The sequence below is a fragment of the Onychostruthus taczanowskii genome, unplaced genomic scaffold (assembly GCF_017590055.1).
Source record: "Onychostruthus taczanowskii isolate IOZ18803 unplaced genomic scaffold, ASM1759005v1 scaffold72, whole genome shotgun sequence".
Lineage (NCBI taxonomy): Eukaryota > Metazoa > Chordata > Aves > Passeriformes > Passeridae > Onychostruthus > Onychostruthus taczanowskii.
The window spans coordinates 1,922,697-1,948,138 of record NW_024505008.1 but is presented as its reverse complement, the minus strand read 5'-3'; the positions used below and the strand labels follow the sequence as shown (position 1 = coordinate 1,948,138).

The window sequence follows — 25,442 nt, the reverse complement described above, 5'->3', positions numbered from 1 at the left end:
GCGGGCATCCTTGTGAGCAGAGAGTGCTGCCAGAAGGCTGGGTGGCTTTGGAGCTGCCACTTGAGGGAGAGGGGTTGTCATCATGGTGGAGCAGACAGGAGAGCATGCCTTGAAACATAGGCTGCCTGCCGGAAGCCTGGAGCCACAGCCCACCTTTGTGCCAGGAGGACTGTGCTGATGGCTTCCAAGTCTTTCTGTACAGCCTGGCTTAAACTGCAATCACAGCTGCTCCTTTCTGCCTGACCCAGAGGAAACCTAAGCCTTTTGGAGTCACTTTTGCAACCCCCAGTGAATAAACAAGGGGTTAAATATGGTGTGGCTTGGACATGAGGCTGAAGGTGCAGAAAGACCTGGTGGAGAGCTTAGGGGTGTGTCCAGGCGGTCTCTGGGCAAAGAGGCACAAAGTGGCCCTACAATCCTCAGTGGCTGCTCTCAGGCCATGGGTGACTCTTCCTCCAGCAAGTTTGTGGGTCTGCAATGTTTGATGGGTTGATGATGTGACTTGTCTGTCATTAATAACAATTTATTATTAACTGTGAGCCAGCATGGAAAAGGAAAGCTTTTTGTTTTTGGAAGGTGGTGTGGAGGGCAGAGTTGAGGAGAGAGATAAGACACATCTAGGTGAGAAATGCAGAAGTGGGGCTGACCATACCTTCAGCCTCTTTAGAAATCACCCAAGATATGTTTCCTCTTTCTTTGGAAAATGCAATTTCAGTTCTGTGGCCTCTCTTGTAGTGTGTGTGAGAGCCGCTGTATGCAGCTGTCAAGACCAAGAAGATTTTGTTACTGTGCGAGATAAGCAATGCAGCAAAAAGAAGAATTCTGATAGAAATGACAGTGAACAGTCATATGGCTCCAGAGGTGAGCTGTGTGGATTGCTTGCATCATGGAATCATAAAAGCACAGAATAATTTGGGTTGGCAACGACCCTAAAGATCATCTAGTTCCAACCTACCTGGCACCTTCCTCTAGAGCAGGTTGTTAATGAAGTGTGACTTCCTGGGGCCGTTTGTGCTCCTTTCAGCTGAATTTTGCAGCTACTTTTGCTTTTCACATCAGATATTACACATATGTCTGACCTTTAGAGAGTCACCTCTGTAGTCAACATTAAACTCTGTGTTGGGAGAACTTAGAACAGGCAAAAGAAACCTCTGATATTTACTATCAGATAAGTTTTTTCTCTTTCTCCTCCTGGTTTAAATTAGATAGACCTTTGTGCTCCGTGATTTTGAATCCTTTGATAAAGGAACATATTTGTCACAGCAATGGGTGGTTGACCTCTGTGATTGCTCACTGCTAGGTAGGTGAGACCCAATTTTAAAAAGAGCAAGTTGATTAGCTTTTGATAAGATCAAGTGCTTAACAAGTAACAGGAACTGCCTTCTATGACTGGCTTTCAAAGTGGAAATCTGAATGAGACTTGAAACATTGTATTGACCCTCCAAACAATACATTTGAAACATCATTTTCTTATGGCTTCTTGGATTTTTACTTTAAAATTACTTACAACAAAATAATTTAATTTGGGACACATAACTTGCTTTGAATATTTATCATTTTCTGATTATATTGCATTAATTAATAAAAACCAGAAAATGCCTGACTTTCTTTGGGACTGACTTCCAAAATATTGTTGGTAAGACTGGTAGGAGTGTTCATTAAAAAAATGATGAAAATTTTGTCTCCAGAAGAGACACAGTAAAATAAGGTGTTGTTATTTTTAAAGATCTATACTAATTTTCAAATATAGTTTGGATCAATTTGCCATTTCTTCCTCCATTACTGGTGCCTGCTTTTATTTGCTGCAAGTTTTAGGCATCTCCTATATTTTATTCTGCAATTTGGGCTGGTTTTGTCAATTAAAATATTTAGAATATGTATTTCTATATCTTTATTTATGACTAACTTGTTCAATAGTTCATATCTTATGCTGCCCATTGAACTGGTTTTATATGAGATGATATACAGTATTATATTATATACAGTGCCAAAATAAACCAAATGTTAGCTTTTAACAAGGTGGCTGCATTCAGCCGTGGGCAGATTTTTTAATTATGTGTTTGGGCCACAGTTACGAAGCAGTCAGGTCCAAACTGCCAGCAATCACCATGTTTCTAAAACAGTGGGTTTTGGAGTGACCTGCTTTCAGTGGAAGGCTGAATTATGTGTCATGTCACAGAGACTTTTTGCATTTCCAGTTGGAGAAACCTATTTTTAAGCAATTCACAGATATCTCCTGCCAGGAAGACTTCTATCAATATTTTTGAGGCTTGTTTCAAGGCTAAAGCTGAAGAATATAAATTGTGGTTTGAGATTTCTTGTGTTTACTTCTTTTGCAAAATCCTGGGATGTTGGCAGCAGTGTTGAAGTGAGGTTTTGTGAGTCCTTCCCCACTGCGCCCAGTGCCATGGGCTGTGCAGAGGGACAGGTCTGCTCAGCCCCTCCCTCTGCAAACCAGGAGTTCCTCCACCAGCATCTACATTCTGAGGTGGGTGTGCTCTTGGAGCAGTGCTCTTTGATGTGTTTTCCTAAGATATTGCATGTTAAGCAGAAAGGCTTACTTGATCAGTTAATAAACTTAAAAAGTAGACAGTAATAAACTAATTAAAGGTCTAATATTGCAGACTAAGATTAGATTTCCATCAGTTCTTTGTTCCCTGTGTCCCAGGAGTCAAGATGAACTTTTTTCACAAGGAGGGTTTTGGTTTTAGTATTGCCTACATTTTGTTGTGTTTTGGTACACGTGTTTGTATTTGTTGTGTTGTGTGGTCTACTCTGGATCAGAAGCACCACACTGGAAAGCCCAATAAAGTCAAAGGGTTTTTGGTTTTTTTTGGCTAAGCTTGGGTTCAAAATAGTGGAAACAGTTTTATGGGCCTTTGATGCAAGACCCTAATCCAGAAAATCACTTAAACACACCTACTTAGCTTTTAAGTACAGTTGATTAACTGTGAAAGAAAATGCTACAGCACTTTGTGAAGTTTGAATCAATGTATTTTTAAAAGCTAACACACTACTTTTGTTCTGATGAAAATACCCCTAAAATATTTCTTCAGAATGACTTATGAGTTATAAGAAATTCTGTTATCCTTCTCTGACTTGGATCTGCATTTATCCTGCAAGCACAGGTGACTTCTGTTGGTGTTTGTACTGTGTTTGTGAACACCTAAGAATATGTTTCCAGTGGATGAGTTTGAATCGGTTACTAGGAAATAATCACAGCAATTCTGCTGTGACCTGAAATTACATATTGTCTTTGAAAGGGAAAAATAGAAAATCTTCTCAGTGCAACTGAATCTGCAGTCTGCCTTCAAAGGCAGTTTGAGATTAGCTGATAGCTGTTTTATGATTAGCTAATGGTGGACAGGTGAACAGTGGAAGCATTCAAATGGAATTATTTGCACAATATATTTCAAATCTTAGTGAATTTTAGTGATGAAAATTTTCTGATGAATTCTATTGCTTATAGTTGTGTATTTCCACAGATGTGCAGAATCTTGAATACTGGGGCAAAGAAGTAGGTAAGAAAGACTGGAAAAGCAAAAGCTGACAGTTAATAATGGATGCATCAATGTGTTGTAGTGATGGAGAACAGAGGAACCATAGCATGTCTGTGTTACAGAGCCAGGTGGTTGTCCTATGACGGGGTAGCCTGAACACAAAGAAACTCTAGAAGACCTGAGAGGCCATTGAAAACCTCTCATGAGTTCATATTTTACTACACATGACCCTGGAATTTTGCAATGCTTTTCTACCCTAGTGGATCCAGAGTGGTGTTCTTTGTTTAGCAATCAATTGTTGTATTACTTCACACCATTAGCATGCATGGAGTGGGTGCTGAACCACAAAGTTCCTGCTCTGAAAAGCTTGTGTGAGACAGCCTGTTAAGTTGGAAATCTCTTTAATGCTGGCAGTAATTTAACCAGTTGGTAATGAAGTCATGTAGCGTTTTCAGGGGTAAGGAAGGGTTCAAGATATACCAGCATGCTTAAGCCCCAAGCTCTTGTGAAATAAGTCTTGAGTACTAGCTTACAGGAACTCTGGCTGCATTTCAGGTATCTAATGTTACTGCAAGTGACTTGCTACATGTGAAGTTATTATGGAAAGGGCTTAAGATATTTTAGGACACTATGCTTGCAGTAGATTCTTGCACTACCTGTAATAAGGGGAAGTTCTTTCCCTCCTCTGATGTATTTGAATAAAGATTTGCCACAGACTGCACCATGCTGACTTCTCACAGACACCTGAAAATAGTACCTCCCTCCTTCACAGGCGCTAAAAGTCAGTTTGAATCTTCAGGTATTTCTGATTATTAACAGCATTAGCAAGGTTCTTTGCAGGTATGCTTGAGTAGGGAGGCAATTCTATTTGCCTCATGATTGTCTGTTGCTTTTTTAAAAGAGTGTTTGCTTTCATCTAATAATTTTCAGGGCAAGAAAGTGTTGTATATGATGCAGTTTTTTATGCTTTTTTTTTTTTTTGTGGTTTCACTAATCAGAGAGTGTTTGCAGAGCTGAGGTATGGTGCTTGACAGAACTTTTCAGCTCTTGAGGTACTGTTTTGGCTAAGGCACTATGTTTCGCTGTTATCAGTACAAATTTGTTGCAGTTTCAGTAAGCGTCTTACAACTTGATTGTTCTGCCTAGTTTCCAGCACAACTGTACTTTGCCTAAATGACCTAACCTGTTACATAAACTGGCTAGTCATTGTGTGATTTCTAATTATCTGCACCTGTCTGGAGCTACGGTGTGTCATTAAAAGCAATTGCTGGTGTTTTGTCCAAAAATAACGTGTTTCAATAATGGATGATGTTATTCTGCACAGAGATGTGTCCTGTCTAATTTTCTTTTGCAGGGAATTGAACAGTGTCCAGAGCAGCATGGTGTTTCATTAGGAAATATGTGTATCTGGGCCTTTCACCCTAAGGTCGGCATAAGTACAGTTAAGGATACTAAAAGATTGTTGTTTCATATTGACAGTGTAACCTAGTTTTCCTGAGTTTGGTACTTGACCAGTGAACAGTGTTTATTGTCTGGTCTTGAAGGAGCTGAATGTTTCCTGCCGCTCTTGGTTTAGTAAAGCAAATTTCAGAGCAGGGAGAGCGTACATTAACCCCTTGCTTGGCAGTGTTTGCCACAATGCATCTACAGGCTTTGACTTCAGCAAGCCTTTGCAGGGATGGTGGTGGACAGGTGTGTGGGCTGAGGCAGTAGAGAGCAGAAGCAAAAATTGAAGCATTCATGCATTTTGGCTGGATGGGCGGTGGTGAAATCAGTGAGGGGAGCAGCACAGCAGGGCATCACAGGGCTGCATTGCCCTGTCCCTGGAGGCTGGTGAGCCAAGCTCTGCCCAGCCACCCCAGAGGGATGGTGGCACAGTCACTCTCCTTGCTGACAGCACCCCTGCATTTTGAAGGACCTCTGTGCTAGGCTGGGTTTTTTGGGTTTTCTCTGGAAAGGATTTAAAAGAAATGGGTGGTGCATATGTTTTCTTATATATTACACTCTGATCTCTTTCTTTACTTCTGGAAACCTTAATTTTTGAACATTTTGACCCAACAATGTCCCTTTAATACCATATTATGCAAGGATCTCAGACATTAAAGATATTGGAAAAGTGATTAAAAGCAATTTTCTAAAAACTACTCATGTGCCTTAAATTTCTGAGCCAAACTCTTGCCACTCCATTGACTAAATCAGTCTGGAAATCTCCAAAGCCTCTTCTGTGGCATGGAATTATAAGCAGCAAACCTAATCCTCAGACTGGTGAGAAAAGAGAAGCCAAAAGTCCCAAAACCAGGTCTCAGGACTTCCTTAGAGGAAAAAGCGGGAGGAAATCTGCAATATAAACGTTGCTTCAGGTCTTTGGTATGCCAGAGCAGAAGTTTGCCACTCAGAAGGAGTGCGTAGTTGAATTTTTGTCTCCTCTAGGGTTTGGTGGTGAAAAGGATACATGTCATTGACATGCATGCACCTGAGATGTATGTACCTCATTGTAGTGACAGGGAACATTTTTATTTGTTGTTGAAATTTAATTAATTATGACAGTTTCAGAATATTAGTCAGAGTTTTGTGAAAGGAGGTGTGCATGCTACAGAAGTCTTTTACAAAACTAGGAATCAAGAGCTAGACTAGAAAAGTCTGCAGTTCAGAAGTCTCCTCTTTCCATTTTTATTTGCCCAGCCCTGAAGTCATGGATGGCTGTAAAAAAGCACGAAGTTTCAAACACCTTTTCCTAATGATATAATCAGTCTAAAAGCCTAAGAAAAGCCTTAGATTAAGAAATTAATGTTAAGGTTCTGCTGTAAATTGTACATACTAAGTGAAGACTTTATCTATAAATTAAGAATAATTACTTAATTAAGTACCAGAGATTTCAAAGTTCAGCATCCAGCAGTTACTGCTCCTTTCAGGGAATTTGATCCTGATAAACTTGAAGAGAAAGGTTCAAAAATTTCCAGGGAGATTCTTTGAAAATAATGTATGTGCCATAGTGGCTGTTCAGTTTGTTGAGCTGTAACAGGCATCACTGACACAGCACTCCAGGAGGCAGGGGAGAAAGCCCACCCGTCATCCACCCTGAGTGCTGGGTCCCTCCTTTTGCATTTCTAGACCTAGTTCAGCAAAATATAACCAGAATGCATCTGTTCTTGACTGTGTGAAGATTAATAAAAGAAGGACTCAACCATCTCTTTCAGTTAAAATGAAAATCTTGCCTTTTTTGACACAGCTTTAGTAAGATTGCAGTTTGCTAGTCTTCTGGCAGAAGAAGAATGCAACACTTTAAGCAATTTTGATTAATCCTTGCCACTTTCTCTATTGTACATGTGTTTGACAGAACATCTAAATAATTCTCATGGTGGCAGTAAATTGAAATATTGATCTTCTTGGGGAATTCTGTAAAGCTGGGAGTTGAAGGGCTAGGACTGTTCAGAGATGTAGCTTCAGCAGGTAGTCTTAACTTAGTCATCACATTAAATGATGGGAATAGTTCTGAGTTATCTATACACAGCCATATTGTGATTACAGTGTAATTTTTGACATCATGTTCTGAAGTTCAGGAATGCATTTATATTTGAAATCTCTTTTTAGCCCCCCAAATCTTGGATAGAAGAAGTCTTCAGTAAAAGAGAATGTGCCCACATTATTCCCAGCTCAAAAGAACCACACAGGTAAAGTGAGGATATTCTCTTTTTTTTTTCCTGTTACATTTAAAAGGAATCAGAATAATTTTTATGGGCATTGTGTTTGGCTTGGACAATGTTTTTTAGTGTCTCAGCCAATGATTGCTGGTCTATAGGTTTTCATGGATCCCATCCCCTGTCTGTTTTATATGAAACTGTTTATTTGAATTATAAATTGGCAACAATTAACCTTGTTATGCTTCTTAGATTTGTTGTGTGTCAGTGTGGTAACAAAAACAAGTATGGTATCCAATTAAGAGACGAAATTACATGGAGTTACTGCTGCACCATTTTTCCGCTTCCTCAGAATAATTACTGCTGCTGATCACTATCTTCTGATACAGAAATTTCTGATCATACTGGTGTAGAGTATGAGAAGAGTAAGGAAGAGATCAACCTCAACCTGTGCTTTGGGACCTGAGGAAGCAAACATAACTTGGCATTCAGTATTATGTATCTAGTGAATGGTGTGGCCTACATAAATTTGGGGATCACACTCTGAGAATGTAAACTTGTAATTTTGATCATATGGTTTTGAACACATGGATAGTGTAGCATATGTAAGATAGATAGCTCATCGATGAAATGCAGATCTGACATATAGCCTGAGTTGCAAAATGCCAAACAAATCACTGAAGTTATCCAGTGCATTTTCCAGGGGTTAGTGGTGGAGATGACAGCCTGTTTTGTTTTTCATAAGAATTCTTTCACTGTTGAATTAATACTCAAAGAAGAATGTTAAAGCTATCTTATTTTGCACAAGCATATATTAATTACCCACCTTTCATCCCAGATGTCCTGCAGGATGCCAGGTGTGCCAGAATTTAATCAGGTAAGACTGCATAAAAATATATGAACTATTTTTCTAGTGACCTAGTAATAGGCAATCCTTGTCAAGGAAGCAATGACAAGAGAAATATCCTTCTTGTTTTATGATCAGAACAGCATTTCTAGGGATGTGCTGAAGAATGCTTGGCATAAGTATAAGTAGAATAAATGGTGTGGTAACCTTTGATTTATTTGCAATAGAAAATTCTACCCAAATACCTTGTGTACATGATTTTGTTTTAATCACCTCCTGAGGAATGAAAGGCAGAAATGTGTTCTTAAATGAGAGTCAATTCCAGCTATATCCCAGATTATATGAAGGAGAGTGAGTCTATAGCAATAGAGAACAGTGGCAACTATGAAAAGAAAAATAAAATGAAGGGAGAAGAAAAAGGCTAAAAGAAATATCCCTATTATAGGTTTTTTGAAGATTTTTCATCTTCTGTGCAGTGAGGATTCTGAGTTCCTGCTTTCGGGAAGGCAAACAACAAAAATTTCATTACTTTGGTGCTTTTAAAATTGTGTTGTTTTCTAGGGAAATTGTATTTTGTGACCTGTATTAAATAGTTGTTTTCAATCCAATACTTGTCATTCAGATGGTATTACCAAACACATTTTGGTACTGTGTATTTATGATATACATTATCAGTTATTGGAACAAAAAGTTCAACTTTCATTTGTTTTGTGTTAAAGGCATCTGATAGCTGAGGCAAAAACTGGTGACTAGCAAGATGGTGTCAAGTAGTCCCGTAATCTGTGTTAACATGATTATCTGCCTTTTCATTATGCTTTACATTTCATTTTGCTTCTGAGATTTACAAGAGTCATGTTTTACAAAGAGTAAATAAATTACTCCTGAAATCAGATTACTGATTTCAGTAAAGTGCTGGTATGCAGAATTGTGCTGGCATTGTAAGGCAACAGATTTGTGTTTCTGTTCAGAAAGTGTGAGCTCCTTCTAAGAGAATGTATATCTTGCTTTAGAGCAGAAGAATAGATATTCAAAGATTTTTTGCAGGTCTTTCTGAGAGAAGAAATGCAGGGGTTGTTTTAATGCTTCTGCTAACCCGCAGATACTCATCTGTGTATCACAACTAAAGTTACATTGTCCTTCAAAATACAGTAGTTTAATTTCATGTCAGTCAAGACTACAGCAGTTCTGTGGTTCTCCCCCTCTCCTCGCTCAAAGTGACCCTGCTGTTAATGAGTCTGGGAGGATCAGTAGAACAAAAATTAACCTACAGAAGTGGAAAACCAAAAGATGAGCTTTCACCAAAGCAGCCTCCTAGTCAAACACAGTTTAGCTGCATAAATGTGAATACAACACTAGGAGAGGGAGGAAGAGAAACAGGAAGTGTGCACTCTATTTCACAGATTTGTTTTTTTCTTTCACCTTCTTTGTCAAGACTTCCTGTATCTTTGTGTGTCTTTTGTCTTATAGTTGTTTCTCTCAGTTTTTGCTGAGCATTTTCATGCTGCTTAGTTTAATAGGATTCCAGTTTGTTGGTCTATGTTTGCAGAATGTGTGTGGGTGTCTAATGTACATTTCAGTCAGCCCTTATCTAGCAAGTACATTTTCCAAATATTAACAGTTCTTGTCTTCTTGAGTATCTAAAAGTATACAGAGAGCTTTGTTCTAGGAGAATTTTTCTGTTCTTAACAAGGAGAAATAATTTCCATATAATTGTTATGACTGGTTATATTGTATTTGTTAGATCAGCAATGAAACAGGTTTTGGGCCTCTTAAGTTCTGTAGTTTTCCACAACAGTCAAAAAATCATGTGGATATACTTGATGCCTACAATAATTTGACCTAATATTTTAGGCAAATAAAATCTCCTAATGATTTCTTTTGTAGAGAACTTCCAAGGTTTGCAAGCAGTTTGTGAATGGAAGCAGTTTGTGAATGGGTTATGCAACTAATTTTTTAATTCTAAGTAGAATTACTCCATTTAGAAGTTGCTAATCAAATTTAAGTAACTTACCAGCACCTTTGCCCATGCTTCCCTGGTGAGCTGAAATGGGTGTCTATTTACTCTTCTGTACGTGCAGTACTTACAAAAGTACTTACAAAAACATCCCAGACAGCAGTTAGAATGGACTCACTATATGACTATTCAGAAGTGAGGTGTCCATTTCCTGCAACATTATGCATCTGAGATGTTCTTGCAACTTGTCTATATATCTTACCTTTAAGGCATAAATTTTAGACACAGCTTCTAAATTGCTTCCTGGGTATTGTGGTCTGACTCCTGTAGTTACTTTTACTTCATTGTCAACCCTTTGGGTTTTCCCTTGTTGTTCAAAGTGTGACTTTTCTAGCAGCCTGCTTTTATGTTACTGATGAAGTCTCTGTCTTCTCTGCTAGCTTGGTGAGCTTTTGAGGTAAAAAAGGCAAAGTCATTGCAAAGATGCTTTGTATCAATGCATATCCACATATCCATAGGATCACAGAGTAACTCAGACTGTCAGGGACATGGTCTCCAGTATGCTCTGCCAGGGCATCTGACAAGGATGCTTCACTCAGTTGTGTGAAACCCCCAAGGATAGAGACGACCCACCTTCCCCAGGTCCTGACTTCACCACTGGGTTGTCTTCCTGTAAAAAAGGCTGCTTCTTATTTCCAGCCTCAGACTCCATGTTTCAGCTGTGCTGCTGCCTCTCACCCTTCTGCCATGCCACTGAAGAGCCTATCTACATCTTCTGCATCCTGTCCCATCAGTTCTGGGTGTGTTGTTGGAGGCCCTGAAGCCATGTCTCATCCCAGCAGAGCTGTCCCCTGTCCAAAAGCCTCTTCTCGGAGACCAAGGGCTCCAGCCCCACCATCTGTCACCAGAATAGTCACTCTGACCCCAAAGCCTCTCCAGTTTGCTGGTGTCTCTTCTGTGTTGTGGACTGAGCACAGAGGACATGGTACTGAGGCAGGGGCTTGGTGGCAAGCACCCAGCAGAGGGGACGGAACCTGCTGTTCCCGTTCTCTGGGGCCATGTCCCTCTCACACCACCCCAAGCATCTGTGGCCCTCATTGCTGCTCAGGCACATGGATGACCCTGGCTCAGCCCACTGACACCCAGGACCGTGTCCCAGAGCTGCCCCACCCCTAGGGCTGCACATTCCCTCCATCCCCTTTTCCAGGTGGCAGGTGGACAGGCTGAAGAGGAGAGGCTCTGTACAGACCCCGAGGAACCCTGCCCCACAACCCAGCCATGTCCTCACCTGCCAGCCTGGCATCCCTCCCACACTGCAATGTCACAGCCCAGCTACAGAAGCCTGGCTTGAGCAAAAGCAGGTGCTCTCCTCTCATCCCCATAATTATGTTGCGGAAGGTGATGAGGTGGGTGAGGCATTACTGACCCTTGGTAAATCCTTGCTTTCTGCTTCCTGTCACTGTCTCCTCCTTCATGTGGCCAGATGTGGGCTCCAGGAGGTCTCACTCCTTGATTTTACTTCAGACTTATGGCCAGATGGCTGGCTTGTTGTTCCACAGGGTGGCTTTTGCCTCTTTTTGAAGGCATACATGACATTTACCTTTCTCCAGTTACTGGGGACCCCCTGATCTTCACAGCCTTGGAATCTGGCAGTACAAGGGCATTAGTCAGCTCCCTCAGCACCCTGAGGTGCAGCCTGACATGTGTGTGTCAAACAAGTGCTCCTGTGCTAAACATCTCAGCCTGCTAGTGCCACTCCACCTTGATCCCTGTGTTCCAGAGTGTAGGAGACTTCCTTCTCCAGTTTGCTGTGTCAGAGCATTGAATCAAACAAGAGTAATTTGCCTGGGTTGAAAAATGGAGTGCCAACCTAATTTAATGGCTTCTGCGTATCAAGAAGTACCTTACTAAAGCAGCTCGCCTCCTGCATTTCCTTCCAGTTGTTTTGGGTTTGGTTTTGGTTGGTTTGTTAGTTGGTTGGGTTTAAAAATCTGTTTCTTTGTCACCAGTTAGCGCTCACTCATCTCCACTGAAGACTCTCTCTTTTAGAATGCACATCTGCAGAGTCTTGCAGATGTTTGCATCTAACCTGCCCCTGAATGGACAAATAGTGCAGCTGAGGCCTGAGGCAGTTGCATTTGGGTCGTTGAAGGATGTTTGATTTCTTAAAAGAGGAAAAGTGGAGAATTTATCTCCATTTCCTAGGGTATATTAACTTCTGAAATGTCTAAAGGAGAGCTGGACTGTCACCTGTCACTATAAATTAGACTGAAGTTAATCCTGTAGATGAGACTGAAGCCTGTTGAAGCCTGTGTGAGAGTAATGACTGAATTTGGCATCTGGGTTATTATTCCAGATGCAAATCTTTAATGCTAGCTGAGTTTCTGGTATCTTTCTGTGCTGTTTCTGACTAGGACAGGGTCAATTACTTGCAGAAGCCAACCAGGGGCCTGTCTAGGACCCAGGGGTTGTTCTACCATGTCAGGTGATTGTCAAGGCTTGGGGAGAAGGGAATCTTTTCTGGGGAGGAGGGGTCCCTTCTGGATCAAGGTATGTCTTGTCTATTGTCAGAGGTATTCCCTGTGAATTGTTAATTTTTTGTGCCCCTTGTCATCAGTTTGTTGTTGCTGTTCATTTCCTTATCTTGCTGCTGTTTCCAGCAAACTGTCTGTATCTCAACCCATGATCTTTACCTTTTGTGCCTCCAGTTCTCCTTTCCAGCCCCAGCAGAGGGAAGGACAGGGGGTGGGGGGAGGAGGAGGAGGAGGAGTGGGAGAATGGTGCACGGTTTGACATGTTTCATTGGGAACACCAAACTGGGGAATCACAGAATCACAAAGTTGGAAGAGACCTTCAAGATCATTGATTCCAACCCAGCCTTTGAAGATGACTCTTGTCAAACATGAGAGGAAGGTACTCTCTCAAGGGTGATCCAGTAGTGCACCCAGGCAGGTGGGACACCATGGAGAAAGGTATCCAGTTCCTGGGAGAATGAGCATTCTGGAGGTAATTTCTAGGGATTCAAATAATGTGCAGTCCCCTGTAGATCCAGATGAGGTCCAGTGTGCACAATCCACATGGCAGAAGTTTGGATGGAGCACATGATCATTGTACACCAGCTATTGGCATTGATGTCCGTGATAGGAGGAGGACAAACAGTGCTTCAGGTAACTACAGGATTCCAGCAATATGAAGATGATTTTCTTGTTTCCCGACCAACCTTGGCTGTGGAAAGACTTCCCAAGACTGCAGACAGATTCAAAAGGCTTGGGTAAGGTAGAGAGGAAATGTCCCTTTCCCCACCAGTATGGACTTATGTCTCTGCTATTGGGAGCAAGTGGATCCCTTCAAGAGAGAGGTTACCCATGATGAAGTAACCTGTGGTTTTTGTTGTGTGACCATGGAGATGACATGTGGAAGTGGGATGGAAAATTCTCCTGAAGAATGCTTTTGCCATAAACCAAAGTAAGGTCAACAGACCTGCCCAGGAAATTCAGTTAGGAATAAAATTCAATTTAGGACTAAAATGACAGGATGGATGTCATCAAATTCCCACGGATGTGGTCAACATGTTAGCAGCTGCGATCCCAACCAACCAGCAAGAAAGAAGCATAGGCTTTCATAGGTGGTGTGGCTTTTTAATGATCTGTGTTTAGGATTACACTCAGATAGAAAGTCCTCTTGTTTGAATGACCTGGAAGGAGAATAATTTTATGTGAGGTCTTGAACAACAAGCTTTTGAACAAATCAGACTGGAGGCTGATCATGCAACAGCCCTTGGGCTGTCATGACAGGACAAGATGTGAAAATGTGGTCTACATTGCAGGTGGGGAGAATGGTTCTTTCTGGAGTCTCTGGCAAAATGTACCTGGGGAGGCTCAAGGATGACCCCTGGGGTTCTGGAGTCAGGGATATTCTTGGTTGAGGAATGGTACTCCCCAGTTCAGTGCCCTCACCAAGGTTCTCCAAAACCACATGCTTCTCTCTCCCACTCCATCTTCCTCTCCCCCTTTCCACTGCAGTGGGGTGAAGCTGAGAATTGGAGACACAAAAGGCAAAAGATCAAGGTTTGAGATAAAAACAATTTGCTGGAAACAGCAGTTTGATAAGAAAAAAGCAATCAGTAACAGCAACAATGTTAATAAAAAAGTGTACAAAAAAACACACTGTGGAGCTCATGACCCTGGCAGGGCCAACCTCACTGTTCTGTCCCTCTTGGGACTGGCACCACCTGAACCTGTCTCTGGCTTGAAACCAACTCCCTCCACTACACATATTCAACCACAAATAATCCCTTCTCCCCACAAGACAGGGAGACATCCTGAACTCTGCCTCCAGCAATGATGTGAGGTTCTAAAGAGTAACATCTGGGCCCTAGCCATGCCCCATCGCAGCTCTTGCAAGAAACTAACCCTGTCCTGGACAAAATCAGGACAGGGATACAAAGGAACTGAGACCTGCCACACTCCAACTGAGAGGCCCTGGCAGCTTATGAAGGTTTTGAGCTGCTTTTTGTGGTACCAAAGCACAGCTCCTCCTGGCACCCTGACTGCCAGTGCTGGGCTGGGTGTGCAAAGGGAAAGTCCCTGCCACACATCATGGCACTGATGCTTTATAGAGCAAGTGGAGTGTGCTGACGACACAGCGAGCTTGAACAAGAAACTCCAGTTACCCAGGAATCAGGAAGTGGCCCAAAGACAAAAATTTTGTATTTTTCTCAGAAGAGGACAAAGAGGAGGTGACGCATCCTGAGGAGGTCTCACCATATAGTCAGCTATGAGAAAATGGAAAATAATACACTCTCTTCACTGATGCTTCCTGCTATATTGTAGGGACACATCAAAAACAGGAAGCTGCTGTACTGGAGTCCTGTGTGGCAAGTTGGAGAAGCTATTGAGGGACAAGATGGATCAAGTCAGGTTGCAGAGCTGAAAGCCATCCAGCTGGCTTTAGATATTGCTGAATGAGAAAAATGGCCCGTGCTGCACATCTATATTGATTCATGAATGGTAGCAAATGCTGTGTAGGTGTGGCTTGAACAGTGGAAAAATAAATAGGCAGTGCAGAGGTAAACCCATGTGGGCTGCTGAGCTCTGGAAAGACACCATTGCCTATCCAGAGAAGCTGCTGTAAGAGCACATTGTTGTGTAGATGCATACATCCCCAGGAGTAGGGCTGCTGAAGAGCATCACAGCAATGGACAGGTGGATTGGGCTGCCAGGATTAAAGTGTCTTGGGTGGACCTGGACTGGCAACATAAGGGTGAATTATTTCTGACTCATTGGGCCTGTGACACCCAGGTCATCAGGGAAGAGATGCAGCAATACAGATGGGCTTGTGAGTGAGGGGTGGACTTAACCATGGGCACTATTAACCATGGACATTATTTATACCTGTGAAATGTGCTGAAATAAAAAGAGGGTAAAGCCCCTGTGGTGTGGGGGATGATGGTTAAAATATAAATATGGAGAGGCCTGGCAGATTAATTCCACAGACTCCTGGTCCAGAGAGCTTGATATTGAGTGGTATCAAGTTCTCTGTCATGCACCAGCCTCTGGGAAAGTTGAATGGAACAATGGACTGTTAAAACTACATTGAAACAATGGGTTGTAGGACCTTCAAACATTGGGATCTGCATTTAGGAAAGTTATTTGGTTGGCTAATACCAGAGACTCTGCCAATTGAACTTGCCTTGCCCAATCAAACCTTCATGTACTGCAGAAAGGGAGAAAAGGATAAGTCTCCATGGTGCTTATGAGGAATATGTTTGGGAAGTCAGTTTGCATTAGACTGTCTCAAGCAAAGGCAAACACACCCACGGGAATGTTTTTGTTCAATGACCTGGGTCTGCTTGGTGTATAGTGCAGAGGGACTGTGAATGCCTGATGTGTGATGTGTGCCTGAAAGGGATTTGATTTTTGAGTGAGAACAGTCTGTAGTGTCAAACTGTGTGTGTATTGTTGGTTTCCAAATGACACTGGCACTGTGTGCCATAACTACCATGGACAGTGAGTATGGGCTGCTCCAGACACACGGCTCATGAGCTCGTGATGCAGCTTGAAACCGCCTGGCAGCACCCCAGCCCTCCTGTTCTGGAAGACATTTAGGACAGAGAACCCACATGGACTCAATGAACTCTATAGATACCTTGGAGGGAAGGCCATTGACTATGATACCTACGATGATACCTAAGCTTGTGTGTCTATATGTGTATATGTATATATATGTATAGACACACATGTGTATGTGTGTATATGTATGTTTGTATGTATATAATTGGAAGTATGATTTGGTCATGAGATAGATGTTATAGAATAAGGGGTGAAAAATGTCCTCATTCCTCCCAGGACGGGGTTATTTTCTGCAGGAGCCAGCGGGGGATATGGTTAGGGTTTTAGGGATTATTCTCCACCACCTCATATCACTGCTGGAAGTGAGGGATTCTCTCTTCCAGGGAGTATCACAGAATATGCTGAGTTGGAAAGGACCCACAGTGAGCACTAAGCCCTGACACTGCAATTCCCAAAAGTCATACCATGTGCTGAAAGGTATGGGCTGGCATAGAGTGACAGAGGGAGTGGTTAGGTGTTGTCTATTGTTGAGGGGTTTCTGTGTGAAATACTGATTTCTTGTGCTGTTTGTTATGAGTATTGTTGCTGGTACTGTTTGATCTCTTGTCTCGTTGATGTTGGCAGTAAGTTGTTCTTATCTCATTCTGCACTCTTTACCTTCTGTGTCTCCATTTCTTCTCTCCAGTGCACTGCAGGGAGAAGGGAAAGGAAAGGGGTGAGTGAGTGAGCAGTGTGTGATTTGGAGAGTCTCAGTGGGAGCATTAAACTGAAGAGTACCATGACAATCTCTCTCAATACTGCACTTCAATCCATGTATGCATGGATTTGGTGTATGCATTTTGCTGGCTTCCAAGGGTTAACATAAAGATCACCCTGAAATTCTCCTCCTGATTGTTGAGGATAACTCCTAGATCTTTCTTTAGTACTTAGAATAACCAGTGGTAATATTCATAGCAAACCTCAGTGTCCTACAACATTCCTCTGAATTGCAACAGGTCAGAACCTGCATTGCTCAGGTTAGAATTTCTCTATGGGGCTGCCACACAGTTACAGGACCACACAGAATCACAGCACGGTTTGGACTGGAAGGGACTTCTGAAGACTGTCTAGTTCAACCCTCCAAACCCCCCAGGTGTTCCTGAGGTAGAGAACAAATTCTATACCCAACTAAACTTAATAATGATATAATTCAATGCCACTTTGCTATTGTTGCAATTTTTTTCAACACAGCTAATTTTTACTGCATTCCATGTGAGACAACTGCAGTATTTTTCTTTGCAGGAAGTTATTTATGCGTAGATCCTAAAGTCGTATGCAAGCGAGTTCTATATAAAATAATTTCTGTATTTTTAATGTGAGGTGCTGCTGTGGACGGCTGATTGGAGAGCACCCAGGAATAGAATGCAGCTGGCCTGTTTGTCAGCCTGGCTTACAGAGCGATAGTGGAGAATGGTCAGTGCAAAAACACACGAAGATGAGTCCAACAGATGCGTTTGGTACAATCAATTTTCAAGATGGAGACCACACGTACCATGCCAAGGTAATCGATGCTGTATTTATATGTCTGACTTGTTTTTGCAATTTCAGCATTAGAAAAGAAAGGAAAACAGAGGCAAAAATTTGACTGGGTGCATGTCGGATTGATTGTCTTAAGAGGGCAGGTGAATCTATGAGTAAACCATTTTAAAATGCGTGTATATTTTTATGTTAAACTTCACTGTGGGTAGGGATATGCTGTCTGTATTGCTCACATGCATTTTTGTGCTATCATGTTAGGGTAGTATGACAGCTCTAATCCTTCATAAATATGCAGACATTAATGCTTAGAACTCTGTAATGTGTTGCAGTTTCTTCTCCTGAAGTATTTAAAAGATGTTTATTTCACCCATTATTTTCCTTTCCAGTATATTAGACTTTCTTATGACAGCAATTTGGATCAGCTGCTGCACCTGATGGTTAAAGAATGGCAGATGGAATTGCCAAAGCTAGTGATCTCTGTTCATGGAGGCATTCAAAATTTCAAGCTTCCTTCAAAGGTCAAGCAGGTTTTCAGCAAAGGGCTGGTGAAGGCAGCTGAGTCTACAGGAGCATGGATAATTACAGAAGGCATCAGCAGCGGTAGTGTAATTATTTTTCTTTGTCTCACTTTTCCTTTTTGGTGTTTTTCCTCTGCATAACAGCATGTACATTTAGGTCAAAATAGAGTGAAATAATCTGAAAATTGGTGATATGTCAATACAAAATAAAGCAGTTTTTATACAAGGAGCTGTGCATAATTCAAAGAGTGGGATCATGTTAGTTTGCTGCTGACATGCATTCTGCATATTTTAATTAAAGAGCAAAGTATTGTGCGTGTAATAAGAAACACTGCATATAGCTAGAACTTATTTGCAATAAATTTACCTGCTTCATTAAAATATTTGGGTTCTGTGGACTACGATTAGTATTTCTTAAACAATTTTCAAAGCTCAATTTAACTTGTGTTTTATAATTTATAAAGTTTTGAATCAGGATAATCCATTAATTAGCCTACTAGTAGCTGAAAATCCCTTTGGACTACTCTCAAAAACTCAGAGGGGTCAGTAAACTGTAGAACTGGAAGTTTTACTTCTTTAGCTGTTACTCAACCTGGTGATCTTACAGGAGAACTGTCCTGGGCATTTAGGTAACTAATAAAGTTTTATGGATGTGAAGAGCACCATTAGCAACATGTAAAAATATTATTTATTAGAAATATGTACTGAATTTGAAGCAGTGGTACATTACATCTGACCAGTGAAATGTACATCAAATACACAAGTTGGGTACAATGTTTTGGTTTTGATTGAAACATAGCTACAATACAAATTATGTGGTGTGAAAACTTTTTTGGTGTCCTGTAGCAGGTCTCTGAATATAGAACAAAAATTACCATTTGATTATCTGTTTAGGAGTGTCCAGGCATGTGGGGGATGCACTCAAAGGCCGTGCCTCACCGCACCTGAGAAAGATCTGTGCTATTGGGATTCCTCCATGGGGTATCATTGAGAATCAGAGGGATCTCATTGGAAAAGATGTGAGTTGGATGCATCTGAATAACAAAAGCCTTCATGTTCATGGGATGTTAGTTTTCTTGCATGCTTTATTTTCTTCTAGATTAATTTCACTAGTTTGATCTTTTTTTCATTATAATAGAGGCTTAGATTTTACTCAGCCACAGAATTTTGTGCATGTTGAGGCACTGCATTTTTCTTTTAGTGTATAAATGAACAGATTTAAAATTCTTCTCTTCTTACAGGAAATTGCCATTCCTTTTTTAAATTTTATAATTATGTAGGAAACTCTCTTGTAGTTGTAAATTGTTTTTCTAAATTAAGATTCAGAATGAACAGTCATGGTAGTAGTGTACACAAATAAGCTATTAATATGTGTATTATTTTATTCCCAGTCTATTTTATATTCACAAACTATGACTTTATGTGAGGGCATAATCTACTTAAGTGTCTAAAAGTACTTAACTAGTAAGGTGAAATCATTCCTGTTAAATGTTAGGTTATGTTTTTTAATGGGAATACAACCCAGGGAAACTATGCCATGGTGTTCCAGCTGTTGCAAAGAATGTCAGGTAGTGACTCTAAGGATTGCAAACCTAATCAGAAGTGTTTTCTGAGGTATTAATTATGGGTTTGTTGCTATTAAGAATCAAATGCTAAGAATCAAAGGTCTGAGTAGCTCAAAAAGCATGATGGAGAATTTTGAACGGCTGCACAATGATGAAGAAATACATACAAGTGAGGGAACATGAATTGTGGTATTTTGTTGGTTTTTTTGAAGACATTTTTCTTTTGGTTTTCTCAGGTAGTTTGCCTGTACCAGACTCTTGGTAACCCACTCAGCAAGCTGAGTACACTCAACAGCATGCATTCTCATTTTCTAATGGTAGATGATGGGACAGTAGGCAAGTATGGGAATGAAATGATGCTCAGGAGGAATTTGGAGAAGTACATATCACTTCAAAAAATACACACAAGTGAGTATTGCTGTGGCATATCTGCTTTACGATAGAAAAACTTACCCTAAAAGATGGGGAGGTACTTGACATTTCATGTTACATATTCTACATCTTGATTTGGCATAGCTTTCACTGAGGTTAAATGTCATTAATTGTATGTGTCTTGAACTCTAAAACTCAGGAAAATTAAAAGGACAGCATTTTTATAAAGCGTTATGCATATGGATTAACTTACAGATGTGTTTCTCAATTGAATAGACATCTAAATGACTCAGATTATTTGGTAAATATTGAGCTTTTGCTCACTTCACAGTTTTATGTGGTCACTATTTCACCACTAGATAGTCCCCCAGCATTTTTTGAGATGGAAAGATTGTTACATTCAGTGGAATTCAAATCCTTTTTACCATGCTAACCACTTTTGCCCTGATCACTCCTCTCTATTGCAAGGCTATGACCTCCTCAAGTACAGCAATGAAGAGTGGTTGCAGAAGTAAAACCTTTAGTCAATGTTTGACAGATTGCATTGCTTCCACTATTTTTTTAAGAGTAAATAAGTTACAGTAAAGAAATAATTAAGTAAATATTTATTACATAGACAATTATTTCCTTTTATGCACTAGATTGTACAAATTATTTGTGGAAGTTCACTGTTACTTAGTCATTCAAATCTTGAGGTATGTTAAAAGGCATTAGTATTATGATGTTGAATGCTGCTTCCTTTATCTGGTCACATAATAGAATTGACAAACTTAGAAACCAACCCAATTTTTAACATGCTCATGTAGAGGGTTTTTTACTCAGACTCTTATGTTCTCCTAGTATGAACTTTTGCAAGTCATGCTATCACTTTCATTTATATTGCATTGTACTTGAAATTATTTTCTGTTTTTTTAAAAAACCTGCCCTGCTGATGTAACACTTGAAAGAGTCTCTGAAGAAATACCTGGTTGCTAGGTAAATAGGTAAATACGTGGCTGTTGAACATGTTTCAAATGTCCTTGAATGTGACAACTATTACAAAGGGAAGAGGAATATTTAGAAGGCTGTTCTTTCTTCCTGATGCTTTCAGTTTTTTCAGCAGTTTTCATGATCTTTTGTGATCTGGTCAAAGAAGTTTTCTGAAAGTCTTAAAAGCTGTAAGTGACATTACAGATGGTGAAGAAATGATTTCCACTCCATGTTGAACCATGTATAAGTATTTTTCCCCTGATGTTTAGACTTTTGTGTGTGTGACTGAGATTTGTTTGTAACTGCTTCGGTGTGTCTTGAAACAGGAATGGGCCAAGGTGTTCCCATAGTTGGGCTGGTGCTGGAAGGAGGCCCCAATGTGATCCTGATGGTGTGGGAGTACGTGAGGGCCAGCCCAGCTGTGCCAGTGGTGATCTACGAGGGCACTGGCAGAGCTGCAGATATCCTGGCGTTTGCCCACAAGCACACGGGTGACACGGGGTGAGTAGCGGCACGATGCTCCCTCCTCCTTGGTCTGCCATGCTGGCAGGCACCTGCAAACCCCGCTCTCAAAACTCCTGAGATAACTTCTAATGCTTCTAGTGATGATGCCTGTCCGGTCTTTTGCCAGCTTTAACTTTTGTGGTAGGAGAATGGAGTTTCTTTCTTCCCTTCCTCAAACTAGTGCTGAGATAATTGTTCTGCCAAATTTACTATGGATTTTTTGAAGAGAGAAAACTGCATGTAGTTACTCTGAGTTATGAAATTTCTCACCTTTGGTGAGACACAGTCATGGACTACCCCCAGAGTATTTGCTATTGTTGCATCTCAGCCATGTCTCCAGCTATCAAAATTCTGTATGTGGGCTTGGATTTTGATTGTACAAAACCTTTGGGACTAGAGCTGGGGGCCACTGCTGTAGAAGCCTCAGGCTGGAGTAGAAGGAAGAATAAGTTTCCTCATCTTTGGTCTTGGGTTACTCAGTGGTAGCCCAGATTTGTCATCCTTGTTAAGGTGTCCATGTCACCACCAGTCCACTCTCAGCTGCAGGCTCCATTGAACGTACCCTGGTGAAAATTTTGCATCTAAACTGTACATAAAAATATATGTTTGCATAGCAAATTAGTATTATAGGTAAAAGTTTTTCAAAGTCAAAGAGCTTTTAAAAATAAAAAAAAGCCTTTTAAAGAGGTGCCCTGTCTTCACTCCCATTTAAGAAAATGAACTATTTAATAAACTTTATATCCTAATTGTTTACTTATTGTCTTTTATGAATATACTTTAGAATATGTGGTATTTGCCCCTAGTGTGTTATTTGTGAACTTTTTTCTTCACTTGCTTTTTTCCCTATATTTATGACATCAAAAAAAATTCCTGCAATTAAAAAAAAAAAAAAAAAAAGAAAGAAAATACTAATGGAAAGGTTAACAGAAAGACAAAAATGAGAAAAAATGGGAGAGATATGAAGTCTAATGAAAAAATGATAAGGGATTTCATTTTATGCCTATTTTTCTTTCTTTATTGAAAGAAAGAAAAATCCCTTTTATTAAATTTTAACTCTATGTTCACAGAAAATCCTTTGAAAATTGTTAATTTACTCATGTGTTGTATTTTCAACAGTAAATATGTATGTCAGAACAAATGTGTATGTGATTAATAATTTATGTTGTGGGATAACATTATTTTGTTGAAAGGCAGATTAAGTTAACAGAGAAGTAGAGAAAAAAAAGAAATTTCTCCTATGTTTCATCTTTTCTGATGAGTCATTTGGGTGGGTAGGAAATATCTAAAACAGAATCATCACTGATTACATGTCTGTTTTCCAGGGATCTGTGCCCTCAGGTGAAGGAGGAGATCTTAATGATGATTCAGAACATATTTAGGTTGGAACAGAAACAGTCCAGTCGTCTATTTCATGTTTTGATGGAATGCATGAAACACAGAGAGTCTGTGAGTAGGGGTCATGTGCTGAGTTTAGGAAGTCTTCCTTTCCTGTTACTCTTTTTGCTCTTTCTCTGGTGGGTTGGCATGAGCTCAAGTGTTATATCTAATATAAAGATAACACAAATATGTCTGTGCCAATTGCTATATTGAGTAGCTCTACAGAGCCTGTTTAGTTAACTTATCAAGTTTCAGTTTTAGCTATTGTTAATAAAATGAGAGCCTTTCTGATTTTAGTAAAAGACCGAATATTTTTGTTTTCACAAGCAAGATCAAGTAATTCCTATATTTTTACTCTCTATTAGAGTTTTATTTATAATTTAGAAAGGTTTACTTCCATTCTTCTTCTCACAACAGAATTGTGCTAGAACTTGTCTCTGAAATACCACTAGTAACTGGAAATCCCCTCCCTCCCTCCAGCTGCTGGCTGTGCACTTGGGTAAACCATATTGGCTGCCACCAATCACCATCTTATTTTCCATGTGCCTTACCACAGTTTCCAGGAGGATCTGCTCCATGCTTGTGCTGAAACTGATTGGCCTGTAGTTTCCAAGGTCTTTCTTTTCAGCCTTTTAAAAAACCAGTAATTTTGTTTCCCCTGTTCCAGTTACTTTGCTTTCTGTCACAACATTTCAAATATGAGAGTTCTGGAGTTCCCTGTATTTAGGCAAATAATGATAATTGTACTAATAATCACTAAAATGGACACCACACAGTACATTTTTAGTATTTTTTGTATTACTTTATTTGAGTGTCTCTTATCCAGTTGAGAACTGAGTGAATATCAGCAATGTTGCATTTTTACATTTCTCATGTTTAGAGGTTAATCAAAAGGAAACAAACTCATGTAGACTCTTGCAGTAGGTTTATTCCAGTTTTCCTGGGGTGCCATTGGATTGAAAACCAAAATGGTGCACTTTCTGTCTGAAGCAAAGGAAAATTGTGTCTGGACCCTTGCCATTGTTTGTGTTGAAATGTGTATGATTTAATCTACCACAGCCCATACAAAGAAGAAATAACTACAGACTTTTGTGCCTCACCTCAAACAATGTACTTCTGCAATTCTAACAGATAACCATATTTGATGCTGAGTCAGAAGACGAGCAGGACATTGATTTGGCAATTCTGACGGCACTCTTGAAAGGTATTGAAAAATATGGCCTGTTTTTATCTGGCATGCAGTCTCACTGACTTACCTTTACAAAATAAGGGAGTAACATAAATGTGTGAGAACTGATAGATCCTTGCTGCCTCCTAGGTACGAATATATCGGCTTCAGATCAGCTAGATTTGGCATTGGCCTGGAACCAGCTAGATATTGCCAAGAAACACATACTTGTTTATGGACAACACTGGAAGGTACTATTACCTGTTCTTTCTCACCGTATCTTTACACTTTTTTTTTATGACTAATTTTTCATTGTTTGCATTTGTCAAGATTTAATTAATAGTTTGAAGACTGGACTCAGTCTTCTGTAGTCTGCTTTGATATTGGAGGAGAATTATCCTTAAAATACTGAAGTATTCAACTACACAGTGCATCAGATGGCATTTGTTTTTCCAGGGAAGAGATGATATCCTAACGCTGGTTTTGCTGTGAGTTTTCCAAGTAGTTTCAGTGATACTTCTGGATATGTATTTTTCAAGCCTGTGTTGGCAATCAGTGGTGGTTAGGGATATTTCATTGTAGCTTGGAATACTCTTTTCTCCAAAGATATAAACCCCAAAGGGGTTGCGTCTGTTTTTGTAGCTCTAGATGGAAATACAGAAATCCTAGTGTAAATCATTAGATTAAAAAAAAGTAACATCATTATTTTAGATATAGTTTCTTAGGAATAGTTGCAATGAGAGAGTTTTGATCTGATTATAAGAGATGTCTCTGCTGAACTTAAGGTGTAGAAGAGACCATACTCAATAGCAGAGATTTTTTTAACAGTAAATGTGACGTATGAGAAGGGGACAGAGAAAGAGGTGAGAGAGAGAGGTTAAACAAAAGATACTACCACGTAGATTCCTGCAGTGTCCTGTTGGTTACTCTTCACCCTTGTCTTCAGAGGTGAGGTGCCTGAGTTGTCCTTCTGGACGTACCACTTTTACACAGTCTAAGTCCCAGGTACTCGCAAGATGTGCTGTTCCCATATGGGAAATCCCATTCCCATAACTTGAGTTGGCACGCAGATAAGCACTTGTTTCCTTTCTCACAGTTTGCCACAGTGTGAATTTTTACCTAGATGCTAATCAAACCTTTACCTCCCTTAGGCCTGGGATTAATTCTTTCCTGCTGTGCCATCTGTGCTTATCTCAGGTTCTGTTGTGGTGGCTTACCTTATCAGGACAGTGTTTCAGGATAGCTAAGTGCATTCTTTAGGTCCTTACAGAAGGCAAACTATGATTTAGACCTGCACCAGTTACATGTGTGTGAAAGAACACACAGTAGCATTTACATTAATTAATTAAATTTAAATTGTTTTTCAAATTTTCATATGTAATCCAGTATTTAAATATAACCCTCCATAAATTAGTTTTTTGTGTACATAAGAAGATTTTTG

The 25,442-nt window shown here is 40.2% G+C and overlaps 1 protein-coding gene across 1 annotated transcript in view; it reads left to right on the top strand.

Moving 5' to 3' along the window:
* Positions 1-310: 310 nt before the first annotated feature.
* TRPM6 (transient receptor potential cation channel subfamily M member 6) overlaps positions 311-25,442 on the top strand; it is a 75,256-nt gene continuing 50,124 nt past the window's right edge. Inside the window, exons 1-11 of the mRNA XM_041422215.1 lie at positions 311-466; positions 7,092-7,171; positions 7,977-8,015; positions 17,370-17,550; positions 17,915-18,128; positions 18,941-19,065; positions 19,848-20,019; positions 21,279-21,453; positions 22,779-22,902; positions 23,965-24,037; positions 24,152-24,252. Of these exons, the coding sequence (XP_041278149.1) occupies positions 311-466; positions 7,092-7,171; positions 7,977-8,015; positions 17,370-17,550; positions 17,915-18,128; positions 18,941-19,065; positions 19,848-20,019; positions 21,279-21,453; positions 22,779-22,902; positions 23,965-24,037; positions 24,152-24,252 (1,440 nt within the window). The remainder of the gene's footprint in view (positions 467-7,091; positions 7,172-7,976; positions 8,016-17,369; positions 17,551-17,914; positions 18,129-18,940; positions 19,066-19,847; positions 20,020-21,278; positions 21,454-22,778; positions 22,903-23,964; positions 24,038-24,151; positions 24,253-25,442) is intronic.